The following is a 14,662-nucleotide window of genomic DNA, read 5'->3' as shown; positions in this document are numbered from 1 at the left end:
TAAAATCATAACATGAAAGTAAGGTTAATCATATAACTTTCATTACAAAATCTTCAGTTTTACTAAAAATAGCTGATGCAAAAATGAATACACCCCACATCAAAAACTACTACATCTAGTATTTATATATATATATATATATATATATATATATATATATATATATATATATATATATATATATACACCTATCTTGTCGCCCCATGGTTGTATTATTGCCCGCATATTTTTATAATTGTTATTTTCTATATTGTTATATTTACACTGTAATTTGTCATGTTTGTGTGACCTTAAATAATATATTGGACTTTTTTGTTAAAACAAGACATAGAATCTACTTGATGTCACATTTATATATATCTCATTTCAGGGTATTAAGCTCTCAATGTTCTTTATTCTCTAATTACATCTAGTATTTTGTTTGACCTCCATGATTTAAGAACAGCACCAAGTCTTCTTGGCATGGAATGAACAAGTTGGTGACATATTGCAACATCTATCTCTTTCCATTCTTCAAGACCAATCTCTTTCAGAGCCTGGGTACTGGATGGAGAGTGATGCTCAACTTGTCTCTTCAGAATTCCCTACAGGTGTTCGATTAGGTTCAGATCAGGAGACAGACTTGGCCAATGAATCATTTCACCCTGTTCTTCTTCAGAAATGCAACACGGGACTTAGATGTGTGGTTTGCTTCATTGTCATGTTGGAAAAGGGCACGTCTACCAAGGCAACAGAGAGATGGTAGCAACTTCTCTTTCGATATAGCGCAGTACATCTGTGAATTCATGATACCATCAATGTACTGTAGCTCACCAGCACTAGCAGCTCTCATGCAGCTCCACATATCGACACTGCCATCTTTATGTTTCACTTTAGGGATCATGCATTTTTTTTTGTACTTCTCACCTTTGCAAGCACATGCAGTTTTTAAGTCATCAGTTCAAAAACATTTATCTTGGTCTTATCACTCCAGAGTATAGAGTCCTAGTAGTGTTCATATTTTTCAGCCCGGGCCCCTGGCAAATTGTAGGATTGCTTTTTTTGTGCATGGGCTGTAGGAGAGGCTTTTTTCGTGGACGGCACACATGCAAGCCATTTCTCTGCAGTGTACTCTATATTGTGTCATAAAAACACTCACCCCAGATTGGCTTTCTACTTGTGTGGAAGGAAGTGGGGAGAAATGAGGAGTATATAGCTACACAGGCAGGGATATACACACAGTTAGTGGAGCAGTTGCCCAGCAAATGATTAAGCTTCTCCCAATGCTGGATTCACAGGTACACTACTTAGTCCTGCTATATAATGTCCTATATGCTGCTGTTGCTTCTGTGTGTTATAAAGAGAAAGAAGGCTTCACAGCTGAGATGCAGTGTGTATATAGTTTTAATTGTTTTATATCAGTGTGAATACATTTTACTTCCAAGCCATCTGAAGTTCCTGCACGTTGATCTAACTTGGTGACAAAGACAGTGCCATTCCCTGGATCTCCTTTCTGGCAAGGCACAAGTAATATAATAGCCAGAAATAGTATTATTGCTCAAGTATACACATAAGGCAGCTTATTACAGGTAGAATTTAAGAATTTCAAAAATATTAGCTACTATATAGTGACACAATCACTAGCACCAATTTCACATTCATTAGCCAGTACCACCATGTTGCAACATTAAACAGATAACTGGAAAGGAAACGTCAACTATTTGTTAGACGTCTATAAATAATTGAAGTCTTAAATTATTGAGGATCTTACAGTAATTGAAGATAATATGTGTGCATTAAAATTCAGACTTTGGTCCCGCCACCAATTTAACACTTTCATTTGAAGGTTTTAAAAGTTCATAGAAGATAACCTTATTGTTCTCTTTGTGACCAAAAGATGTGATAATATCAATGCAGCACTTACGCAATAAAATGAGATTTTTGGAAAGCAGTCTGGTGACAGGTCAGCTTTTTAGTCATTTGAATGATGGAACAGTAGGCTAAATGAGGAGTTCAGGAAATTTCTTAGCGTGCCTCTCTTGGAATACAAGCAATGTGCAGATGGCTTGATTAGCAAAACATGTTCTATTGGAAGAGAATTAACTTGTTTTCAAATGGAAAACCGCAATAAGAATTCAAAATATTTGTATTTTTCGTTCTAGGAGGTCAAGAGGAAAACTCTGTTTACTAACATGCCATTCTGGAACACCAGATCATGAATAGTGCGCACACTAATTTTACATTTATCAAATGATAACTGCAGAATAAGAAGTGATATGAGCAATTTCTAATTTTTCTTTGTGACATATACAACAGAGACAATGCATTAAAAGAGTACAGAAAAAAAGTCTCTTTATCATTGACAGTTCATTTTTGGTGCCTAAGGTCTCATTCAGACATCCGATTTTCGGGCATGAGCGCTAACTGTGCTTTTCATGTAGACCACTTGTACCTGTGATAGTGAAAAATCAGACAATTGAATAGCACCATAGACTGAGCAAGTTGTCCACGGAAAATCACGGGGACATGTCCGAGTTTGATGCAAGGGTCAGATCAAAATCACCACTGCAAGTTTATGGGTTTATGAAAAAATAAAAAAATCGGACTGTACTCAAATGGTCGAAATGTCACATACAGTTGTGGCCAAAAGTATTGACACCCCTGCAATTCTGTCAGATAATACTCAGTTTCTTCCTGAAAATGATTGCAAACACAAATTCTTTGGTATTAGTATCTTCATTTAATTTGTCTTAAATGAAAAAACACAAAAAGAATTGTCCTAAAGCCAAATTGGATATAATTCCACACCAAACATAAAAAAGGGGTTGGACAAAAGTATTGGCACTGTTCGAAAAATCATGTGATGCTTCTCTAATGTGTGTAATTAACAGCACCTGTAACTTACCTGTGGCACCTAACAGGTGTTGGCAATAACTAAATCACACTTGCAGCCAGTTGACATGGATTAAAGTTGACTCAACCTCAGTCCTGTGTCCTTGTGTGTACCACATTGAGCATGGAGAAAAGAAAGAAGACCAAAGAACTGTCTGAGGACTTGAGAAACCAAATTGTGAGGAAGCATGAGCAATCTCAAGGCTACAAGTCCATCTCCAAAGACCTGAATGTTCCTGTGTCTACCGTGCGCAGTGTCATCAAGAAGTTTAAAGTCCATGGCACTGTGGCTAACCTCCCTAGATGTGGACGGAAAAGAAAAATCGACAAGAGATTTCAACGCAAGATTGTGCGGATGTTGGATAAAGAACCTCGACTAACATCCAAACAAGTTCAAGCTGCCCTGCAGTCCGAGGGTACAACCGTGTCAACCCGTACTATCCGTCGGCGTCTGAATGAAAAGGGACTGTATGGTAGGAGACCCAGGAAGACCCCACTTCTTACCCCGAGACATAAAAAAAGCCAGGCTGCAGTTTGCCAAAACTTACCTGAAAAAGCCTAAAATGTTTTGGAAGAATGTTCTCTGGTCAGATGAGACAAAAGTAGAGCTTTTTGGGCAAAGGCATCAACATAGAGTTTACAGGAGAAAAAAAGAGGCATTCAAAGAAAAGAACACGGTCCCTACAGTCAAACATGGCGGAGGTTCCCTGATGTTTTGGGGTTGCTTTGCTGCCTCTGGCACTGGACTGCTTGACCGTGTGCATGGCATTATGAAGTCTGAAGACTACCAACAAATTTTACAGCATAATGTAGGGCCCAGTGTGAGAAAGCTGGGTCTCCCTCAGAGGTCATGGGTCTTCCAGCAGGACAATAACACAAAACACAGTTCAAAAAGCACTAGAAAATGGTTTGAGAGAAAGCACTGGAGACTTCTAAGGTGGCCAGCAATAAGTCCAGACCTGAATCTCATAGAACACCTGTGGAGAGATCTAAAAATGGCAGTTTGGAGAAGGCACCCTTCAAATATCAGGGACCTGGAGCAGTTTGCCAAAGAAGAATGGTCTAAAATTCCAGCAGAGCATTGTAAGAAACTCATTGATGGTTACCGGAAGTGGTTGGTCGCAGTTATTTTGGCTAAAGGTTGTGCAACCAAGTATTAGGCTGAGGGTGCCAATACTTTTGTCTGGCCCATTTTTGGAGTTTTGTGTGAAATGATCAATGTTTTGCTTTTTGCTTCATTCTCTTTTGTGTTTTTTCATTTAAGACAAATTAAATGAAGATAATAATACCGAAGAATTTGTGTTTGCAATCATTTTCAGGAAGAAACTAAGTATTATCTGACAGAATTGCAGGGGTGTCAATACTTTTGGCCACAACTGTAGAAGGTGAAATAACTTTTTTTTTATTTTCATCCCATATATGAGAAAAACGGAGACTTGAACCACAGTCTGATCAAAATAATAAGTGTGCTTTTCTCATACATAAGAAAAATGGACATCTGAATGAACACTTTGGAATGCCTGGTATGTTACGAGTTGCCCTAAGTGTTCAACTCATTATTGCATTTGTGCAAACCCTACAGGCGGCACAAAACAACAAGATAAAACTCTATTTGTAGGCCCTAATTAATTATTGCGTATGTGCCTCTTTTGTCTAGTTTTTGGTGCTTTTTCATTTGCACCTTATTTTTCTGTTAATTTGTGCCTTTTTACTGTCGATTTTATATGTGTTCGCCTGTTTTGCTTTCTTTTTTAGTGTTTGTTATTGTTGGCATGGTTTCCAGATGTCTGTGACTGATTCATCAATTGCGACTTTTGGAAAGCTTGCACATATTCTGAGCTTTCATTTAAGTACTTTGATGTACGTCTGAAATTTCTGGGCAAATTTTGCACATTTTAGCTCAACATACTTTTTTTTCTCCAAAAAGACACAAAATTCATAAACCACATGTACAATTTTGAAGAATTTGGCACAAAAATGTCAACAAATACCCACAAGACAAAAAAAGAAAAGTGACTTAAAAATAAAAAAGCAATTGGGCCCTCCGTATATGTCTGTTTTGACAAAGTTGGCCTTTTAAATTACTGTTCACACTTTGGCTGGGTTTTGTACCTACATTTTTTGACAGTCACTATACACTATTCTAACCAAAATGAATAAAAGTTCATAAAAACACAGCATGGTTATAATGGCAGGATCATGGATACTGATCACAATCCTTTTTTTTGTAGCATTTTTTTTTTACTCAAGTCAAGACTAAATGTCTGAAAATGTAACCAAGGCTATAGAATATGCAACTTATTTCTCTAGAGTGACATACATGTATCCCGTTGATTAATAAAGTATATGCTGCATTAGGGTAGAAACTGGTACACTGTTAGATCTGTGGCAAACTGTAAAGAAATCTATTTTTTCCTTTAAATTGCTTGCTCCTTTGCGCTTTTAAATCACTGCGGATGCTGTTTATTTTTTTGTGCCTTTTTTTAAAGCAAAAAGTCACTTGTTCCATTAAAATGTCTCACACACATCCATCTTTCGAGCAAAAAAATTACTCCAAGGGAGGGTGACTGGGCTACATATTAGGCCGGTTTCACACGTCAGTGGCTCCGGTATGTGTAGTGACAGTTTTCTCACGTACCGGAGACACTGACACATGTAGACCCATTCAGATGTGTGCAAAACACGGAGACATGTCCATGTTTCTCCGGCAGCACGGTCCCCAAAGCGTCCCGCACACGTGCACACTGAGAACAGTGTGCACTCTCCTCCGTGTGCACGTACCGCCGCAGGAGAAACAGCGCCACAGTTAAGTGCTGTCCCTTGAGTGTGGTGCTGAAGCCGGCATTCATCCCTTCTGTCCTGCTCGGCTGAAAGCAGCGCTTGCAGGAGAGAAGGGATGAAAGATCAAGTTTTTTTGTTAAATATAAAGTTTGGGGTCACCTCCCGCATGAATATGCGGCTCCTCCTTCCATAGAGGTGGAGCCGCATATTCATCACTGTAATGAGCGGTACCACGTGACCACTCACACAGGACAAGCTGCCGGCGCTGAGTGGAGGCATCGCGGGAGCTGGGTGAGTATTTCTCTGCAAGCGGGCGGGCGCACTGGGGGTGGGAGGTGGGAGGTGACCCCCAAACTTTATTTTTAACAAAAAATTTTTTTTATTTTTCATCCCTTCTCTCCAGCATGCAAAGCAGCAGGGAGAAGAGATGAATGCCGCCTTCAGCACCACACGCAGGGGGAATAGCGCTTACTGTAGCGCCGTCTCTCCTGCACGGTCCGTGTGGTCCTCAGGCGGCACACGAGCAGCACACGGCTGCCGCACGTGTGCCACACTGATGTGCCACGTGAGCACACGGACAAGGATAACTCCGGTACCGTTTCCTCCGGTACTGGAATTATCTGGACGTGTGAGACTGGCCTCACTGATATTTTATAACGTTGCAATTGATAAATCAGCTACAAACATCTGGAAAGAAAAATCATGTCCTTAATGGTTAACATAAAAATAGGCAACTGTACCACATAAAATAGACTTAAAAAATAAAACGCAAATTAAAAGAGGTATTTGGTGCAACTCAAAAATAGGCTTAAAATACCAAAAAAGGGCACTAACGCAATAATGAATCGGGAACTATATAGAGAGAGTTTTTGATTTAGCCATTCTGTGCCATTTGTAGGGTTTATAACACTTAAAAAAAATATGGCAAACTTTGGTTATGGTGTTTTCCTCTGATGTTCACCCATAGACCTCTCGAAGTTTTAACAATTATAGAAACCCTGTGTGACTCAGTGGTTAGAAACCCTGAAAAAAAACTGTATGTAAGGAAGGCCTAAATGATAGGCAATCGATATCTTTTTTCTGCCTTTTCTTCACCATAAAAGTTGAATAAATATTCATATAATTTAAACACTGCCTATATTAATCAATACATTGTGCTTAAAAAAAAACATAAACACCTGAAGTGCAATAATTTAAAAAAATGTCCTTTTTACCATTCTTATATCTATTCTTACACACTACATAAAGCATCCTGTAAATCACAAAAACCAATAGATAAACAAGACTACATTTTTCACAATCAAGGTATGTTCACACAATGTCTTTAAAACGTTGGAGCTGCTGAATTTTTCAATGTAAAGAAGCTTCAGGAAAACACCAGCGGTCTTCTTCATGAAGGGTCTTCTGCATCATATTTTCAGTGTTTTATTTACCTGCTTCACCCCTATGTATTTTTGTTAATTTTGATCTATAAACAACGAGCAGCTTCCATAACGCCCAAAGAATGAACATGCTAATTCTTTCAACCACTTTCTGGATTTCAATCCCTGAAGTGGGTAAAAGAAGTGAAAAAAATGGAACATATTCACAGCAACTAATTCTGACACTACTGGGCATTATGTTCACTCTTTGTAGTGGAATCAGCCTAAAAAAAAATGTTCTTTTTTGTTAGATCCAAAGACACCAAAAAAGTGGAATTAGTGAAAAAATGAAAACGTTTACAAATATTATCTTTCTTCTTAAATATTTTTATCAATCGTTGTGAATTCTTTACAAATTCAGTTATAACTAGTGATGGGTGAGTGTGCTCTGCAGTGCTCGATAGAGCAAAGAGTATCAAGAATCACCGAGTATCACATAAGAGTATCAAGCAACACCGAGTATCACATAGAGTATCAAGCAACACAGAGTATCACAGAGTATCAGGCAACACTGAGTATCGCGTAGAGTATCAAGCAACACCGAGTATTGTGTAGAGTATCAAGCAACACTGAGTATCGGGTAGAGTATCAAGCAACACCGAGTATTGAGTAGAGTATCAAGCAACATTGAGCATCGCGTAGAGTATCAAGCAACGTTGAGTATCGCGTAGAGTATCAAGCAACACCGAGTATCACATAGAATATCAAGCAACACCGAGTATCGTGTAGAGTATCAAGCAATGTTGAGTATCAAGTAGAGTATCAAGCAACGTTGAGTATCACATAGAGTATCAAGCAACGTTGAGTATCGCGTAGAGCATCAAGCAACGTCGAGTATCACGTAGAGTATCAAGCAACACAGAGTATCACGTAGAGTATCAAGCAACGTTGAGTATCACGTAGAGTATCAAGCAACATTGAGTATCACGTAGAGTATGAAGCAAAGTCGAGTATCACGTAGAGTATCAAGCAACGTCGAGTATCACATAGAGTATCAAGCAACACAGAGTATCATGTAGAGTATCAAGCAACGTCGAGTATCACGTAGAGTATCAAGCAACACAGAGGATCACGTAGAGTATCAAGCAATACAGAGTATCACGTAGAGTATAAAGCAATGTTGAGTATCGCATAGAGTATCAAGCAACGCAGAGTATCACATATAGTATCAAGCAACACCGAGTATCGGATAGAGTATTGCGTAGAGTATCAAGCAACACCGAGTATTGGATAGAGTATTGCGTAGAGTACCAAGCAACACCGAGTATCGCGTAGAGTATCAAGCAACACAGAGTATCACGTAGAGTACCAAGCAACGTCGAGTATCGTAGCATAGTGCTCGTGTCCCATTTATACTATCTGAGCTGGGTGCTGTAGAGGAGAGAGAGTCCTCCGGAAAAATGCTCCATCATTCACTTCCATTATGCTCGCTACTTGAGTCGAGCATATCCGAGCTTCCGATGTTCTCGATTCAAGTACTGAGAACTAGAGAATTTCAGTGCTCGATCAACACTAGTTATAAAGTTTCAATACAGGCCTCACCTAAATGAGGGTCTGCTTAGTAATGGGGATCACACATAGTGAGTAGAATCTGCAACACAAGGCGTCCAATTATAGTCACTGAAATTTCTTAAAGCACAAAAGAGAGACAGTATTAATTTAATTCTGGACCCAATATGAGAAACATTTCCGCCAGCATAACATTTTTGTTGAAGCCAGAGAATATAATCACTAACTGATATCTAGGAATCTTATTTAGACACAGTTTTGACTTTTACTTTATGGCGAGCACTACATACATATTCACATACTGTATATCAAAATAGTGATATAACTACACACAACATGAAAATAAGTGTCAGAAAAAATATACTTTGAAGATCCAACCCCTGGTTGGCTTCTCCCGGCAGTGCTAGATGTGATTGACAGGTTAAGTCGCTCCCTATGTCCACACGAGGGGAAGACCCGTCAGTCAATTGCAAGGCCGCTGAGAAGAGCTGGCTTGGGTAAGAGCCGGGCAAGTCCTATCTGCCTATGGTCTTCAAAGTATACTTCTCTGCATTGCCGGATCGTTTCAGAGAATAATATCCCTGGCTGAAATCGTGCGAGGCTGCCATTCTTCATGCCCACGAATTGGGCAGATAGGTTCCCATTAATGGGTAATGGGGAAGATGATACATTTGTAAGTTTGCTATTATCATGTTTTCAGTTAGCCATTAAAATAGATCAACTACCGAGAAAATAAATATTGCACACATAAATATATTTTTTCATATGTAAATTGTACTTAGTCCTTACCAGATGCGCGCCTTGAAAACCGGCTTATGACTGGAGCTGTAAAAAAAAATATATATATATTAAAAATTGTATGTACCGTAACTAAAAGCTTAGCTATACTTTATTAGGCATGACTTGTACTAGTGGAAATTTTTTTGTGGAAAATTTGTGACACATATCAGTACTGCACTTACAGAATACATGGCATAAACAGTCTATTTCCAAATCTCAGAAATACATTATACCACTGTAACAATATGGGTATTTGAAAATGTATCAGTGAACCCTCATTGGGTATTTTTCTAAAGGATGCATCCAATGGAGTACGGAAAATCAGTAATGAAATCTGCAGTGACAAAAACCACTGAGATTTTGTTGAGGAAATTCTACGTTACATTGCAAAATGTGAAATCTGCTTCGCATCTGCGCATAAATTGACATGTTGTAGATGTTGCTATGTTTTTCCATACAGTTGGGCACATTCACACTGACTTTTTCTCTGGCGGTCAAAAACTGAGTTTTCTAGTTGAAAACGCTTTAGGAAAACTCCTTTTTTGGACGAGTTTTTGACTGACTTTTCGTTTCCTGAAGTGGTTTTGAAGAGAGAAGTTTTTTTCTTGAAGCCTTTTTTCTGCAGCTTTTTACTTAGGGCTTAGTATTTAGTGTTTTCCATCAAACATCACTTCAAAGAATTGACGCCCACTTTCTTTCTCCCACTAGATGTTTTTGAAGGCCTGAAGTGTTTAAAAAGAAACCCAAAATCCTGAACTTATGAACAGCAAGTTGTTTTTTTTACATAGAAATAAATAAGAAGATACTTTTTAGTGCTTTGTGATCGCTTTTTCCAGCATTCTTTAGAAGTGGAGCCGCTCAAAATATCTCGGAAAAAGATGTTATAAGGAATGATTGAAGAATATGAGTTTAATATTTAGTGCCCCTTAAAATATATATTAAAATTTTTTTAAAAAAAGGATTTATTAAACTTGTGTCAACTGTATGCAAACAGATTCCATTATACGTTTACTTGCATCAAGTGAATGCTACAAAGTTTTCTAGCTAAATGTGACGTAATCCTTCTATCAAAATGGGAGTGAGGATTTGGGATTTCATGTCAATTCTGAAAATCAACGCATTTAGCACAAACAATTTTGACCTTAAAGGGGGTATTCCCATCTCCAAGATTCTATCCCAATATGTAGTAGGTATAATAATAATAATAATATTAGCAAATGCTTCCAATTAGAAATGTAGTATAGTTCTTCTGATTCGCTATGTCTCTTTCCTCATGTGCAGACATTGCAGGACCTTAGGTATCCATGGTTATGACCACTCATATAGTGACAGTTAGACAGCTCTTAGTGGTCGTAACCATGGATACCTAAGCTACTGAAATGCCCTATATGGGGTAAGCAACATCGCGAATCTGAAGAAATACATATTGGGATAGGATCTTGGAGGTGGGAATACCTCTTTCAGTTCTGTCCATCGTTATAGTGGCATCCCCCAAACGTAAGGCATTTGAATCACAAGTACAAACCTAAATTACTACTTACCACATAATAAATATAGACGCTAAACAACTGCAGATCCCACAATTATCACACAATGCAGACTGGGTTCCCCGATAAATGCAGATCCGATAAGAGACCCATTGAGATCTTACTGGTCCGACCGTCCCAGGCCCTTTCCCGAGACCGCCACCGGGAAGTTTGGGTCCTGAGTCTGGAGTGACATCTGTAATGCTCCTGCGGTGAGGAACAGGTCTGGTTTGGTTTGATACAAGGGGAACCCTAAGGAGAAGCAGTTCATCTTTGTCTTCTCTTTTGCCATCTACTTAGCACTCAATGAGCAGTAAGTAGTGAATAGAAGCACTGGCAAAGCTGGTGGGATGAGCTGTCACATGTTGGAAGGCGTCTGCCAGGTATACTATGTCCTGGAGCTGACTTCATAGATACAGGCACAAGACCGCCTAGATAAACAGATCCAACACCCGCTAAATATGGCAATAACTTAGGGGGAAGGCCTAATCAGACCTGTTACTATATTGCCCTGTGATTTTAGGTACGACCCTGGTTTAGCAGTTATAAGATCAGAGTTTTTATTGTGTTTTTGATGTATGATTCTAGGTAGCTTAGTAATTACATGGTCTCCTAATGCTGGAGCGTCACTCTTGCCAGTATTTCTGTAAAAACCTCTCTAAATATACAGTATCTGGTGGTATTATATATTCTTCTTACATTGTCTTTCTTATCTGTGAATGCATGGTAAAAACAAAGAGACGTTGCATGCTTTTGCTTTGAATCATGGAAATCTGCAGTTTGGTACTTTCGTCTCTCATTTGGGCCATATGAATCTGTGGGCTGATTGTCTTTTCTGCCATTCAAGGCCATGAAAAGAAATCCTTACATCAGGTAGTAGGGGACAGCACTAGATTGTCAGCTCTGTAGAAAATGTCATATTTGTACGAAAGCAGTTGTCTCATTAGATACAATTCCAAATGTAACAAGCCGGGCCATCACCTAATAAACCTGGGTCCCACTGCCAGTAAACGGAGGCTCCTGGGGATAGCCATGGCCAACGAATGTTTTATCACATGGCCAACTTTTAGATGAAAGGGCAACTACTGTATGTACTACAAGTACATCTCAAGTCCTCAAGAATGGAAGCCACTCTGACAAAGTGACTATCAGTTCTGCTGATCTGGCTCTATGACATCTATACGTCCCAATAGCTCATATGGGCTTGAGATGTCTTCATGAGGCAAACTCATTAATATCAGTGTCACTTTTGGAATATCATCCTTACTGTGAATATTGGTTGATGATCAGTAAACTCCACCGTATAAGTGATACTGAAAATATCCCAATAGGTCTATTATACGTTACTTAAAGGGGAACAATACTTTCATATAACCTTTCAGAATAGGCTATCCTATTGTCATAAGTGTGTACATGAGGAATAACACTATTTCTAGCTATTATATGTCTTGTACCTTGCATTCTCACAAGTCTCTCCTCATGCAGACTATGTCTTTTAATTTGCTTCAGCAAGGAGAGAATGTCAAAGTAGTACTATGTGTAGATGTGAATCCAGCTTTGAGTGGAGGTAAAAGTCTTGTTAGAAAGCTCAACATGGTCTTACTGTGTATCCCTCTGCTTGTTTTCTCACTGTACTGCTTACTCCTCCTCCACTCTTCATAGAGTATAATAGAAGGTGTAACCTGACACCTCACTATGTTGGCAGTCTGTCTTGACTTAAGCAAAGTGGATACAAGTAGATTCAGGAAGGGTGATGAGTTCAGTAGATGGGGGAAGAAGAGGCTCATAAGTGGCGAAAAAGCAGATTTCTCTGCTAAGAAGTATTACAAAGTTTTCTATATTCCCCAGTTCTATAGATTGATACAAAGTTTGTTAAAAGTACAGTTCCCATTTAACTTACACAGTGTAAAAAACTGTGTAACTGATTAAGTTAGGACATAAGGGCATCCACAAACCACTTCCTTATAGTACAGCAACTCTTCATTAAGAAGCACTACTATGCTATCAACAACTCCAGCTGCTAGGACAAAATGTAGGACCTCTGTGTAGCTTAGTCATAGTAATCAGTACTAACTTCATAGCGCTCAGTCTCAGCATGTGATGGAAGCTCAAGGGTGGCTGTAAAGCAGCAATTTAGATAGGACACAAGCTGGGGAAGAAAAGTAGATGAACACCTTTCGTGGCAAAATTTTAGACTGCCCTGAAACTGGATTTACTATTGGGTCGGTAAATTAATGGTGTAATTTATTAACTATTCTAATAAAACCATACCCAAAAAATAAATCAAACCACACAAAATAATTTAAAAGATAACCATTTAAAGGGATCTGATAGGCACAATCAAAGTAGTCCTGAAAGGGAAGATCAGGGGAAGAACCAGGTAACGGAGGAGGCCAGAGGAAGATAAGGAACGGCAGGAGTAATTAGAAAGGTGAGTATTATTGCTCTGCTATTTTAGATCATTTTAAGCTGCTTGTAAAACATTTTACAGGTTACAGTAAATTTTTCAATATCTTGTCTCATGATTCTGATTGATGAGGAGCACAGTTTTCTTTTTTTCCCTAATAAAAAATATCATATTAAACCATATACTCCAGCAAGTATTATTTGCTAGTCCTCAAAGTAGGAAATAACATGATGTCCTTGACCAATGGTAATACACAGAAAAAATAAAGATGACAATATTCTGCTTCCCAGCATTCCAAGATGCATGGTGTCTACCAATTGCAGAGTAGGACTGGCGAGCCTGAGGACCCGTGACGTGGGTTGCCAGCTTACGTATTGTGGCCATAATATTAACTAATACCTTACATAATTTGATATGTTTTTGTTGTGCACTTTATTTATTTTTACTTTTCGGGGTGCAGTTGGGCCCTGATGGCTTTGTGGAGTGTGGCCTCTGTTCACACGGGACGCATTACAGTTAGCACTGGCCAGCCCGCCACATGGCGTTACTAATAGGCTATGATCCAGATTCTGTGCATACTCTGTGTGACCACTGCTGCAGATTATTTATTTGCACTGGTGTGCCAAACGGCGTATCCCTGATTGTAGGCTGGCTGTCTGTGCAGTCGCCATCTTTACTTGGGCCCGCTGCACCATGATAGTGCATTGGATTTGAGGCCTGGACAGGTAAGCACTTTTGCCTGTTTTTTTCCGTGGTGTTTACCAATTGCATATGTACACTGTTTTTTTGTTTTTATTCTTTTGTGTGTTTTGTCTTTTTTTTTTCTAAAGGGAACCTGTCAGCAAATTTTCCATTTTTGGAAGTAATAGTACATGTTTAGGTGTGTGTCCCCAAGTAAAAATAATACATTTTTGAGGAGATATGATGTGTGAGTCATGAGAGATACAGTGCCTTGAGAAAGTATTCGGCTCCCTGGAACTTTTCAACCTTTTCCCACATATCATACTTAAAACATAAATATACCAAATGTAAATTTCTGGTGAAGAATCAACAAGTGGAACACAATTGTGAAGTTGAACGAAATTTATTGGTTATTTTACATTTTTGGTGAAATTCAAAAACTGAAAAGTGGGGTGTGCAATATTATTTGGACCCTTTAACTTAATACTTTGTTGCGCCACGTTTTGCTGCAATTACAGCTGCAAGTGGCTTAGGGTATGTCTCTATCAGTTTTGTACATCGAGAGTCTGAAATTCTTGCCCATTCTTCCTTGGCAAACAGCTCGAGCTCAGTGAGGTTTGATGGAGATCGTTTGTGAACAGCAGTTTTCAGCTCTTTCCACAGATTCTCGATTGGATTGAGGTCTG

The 14,662-nt window shown here is 38.9% G+C and overlaps 1 protein-coding gene across 4 annotated transcripts in view; it reads right to left on the bottom strand.

The window, feature by feature from the left end:
• The window catches only part of PRKAR2B (protein kinase cAMP-dependent type II regulatory subunit beta), a 157,719-nt gene that overhangs the window by 50,582 nt on the left and 92,475 nt on the right, over positions 1-14,662 (bottom strand). For all 4 annotated transcript variants that reach the window (XR_013215745.1, XR_013215746.1, XM_077264779.1 and 1 more), the window contains exon 2: positions 9,372-9,407. Coding sequence is in view for 2 of the 4 variants with exons in the window: in XM_077264779.1 (XP_077120894.1) it covers positions 9,372-9,407 (36 nt within the window). In the remaining 2 variants the exon portion in view is untranslated. The remainder of the gene's footprint in view (positions 1-9,371; positions 9,408-14,662) is intronic.

This window comes from Ranitomeya variabilis, chromosome 5 (genome assembly GCF_051348905.1).
Source record: "Ranitomeya variabilis isolate aRanVar5 chromosome 5, aRanVar5.hap1, whole genome shotgun sequence".
NCBI classification, from domain to species: Eukaryota; Metazoa; Chordata; class Amphibia; order Anura; family Dendrobatidae; genus Ranitomeya; species Ranitomeya variabilis.
The sequence above is the reverse complement of the archived record's forward strand: the minus strand, read 5'-3'. Positions and strand labels throughout refer to the sequence as shown.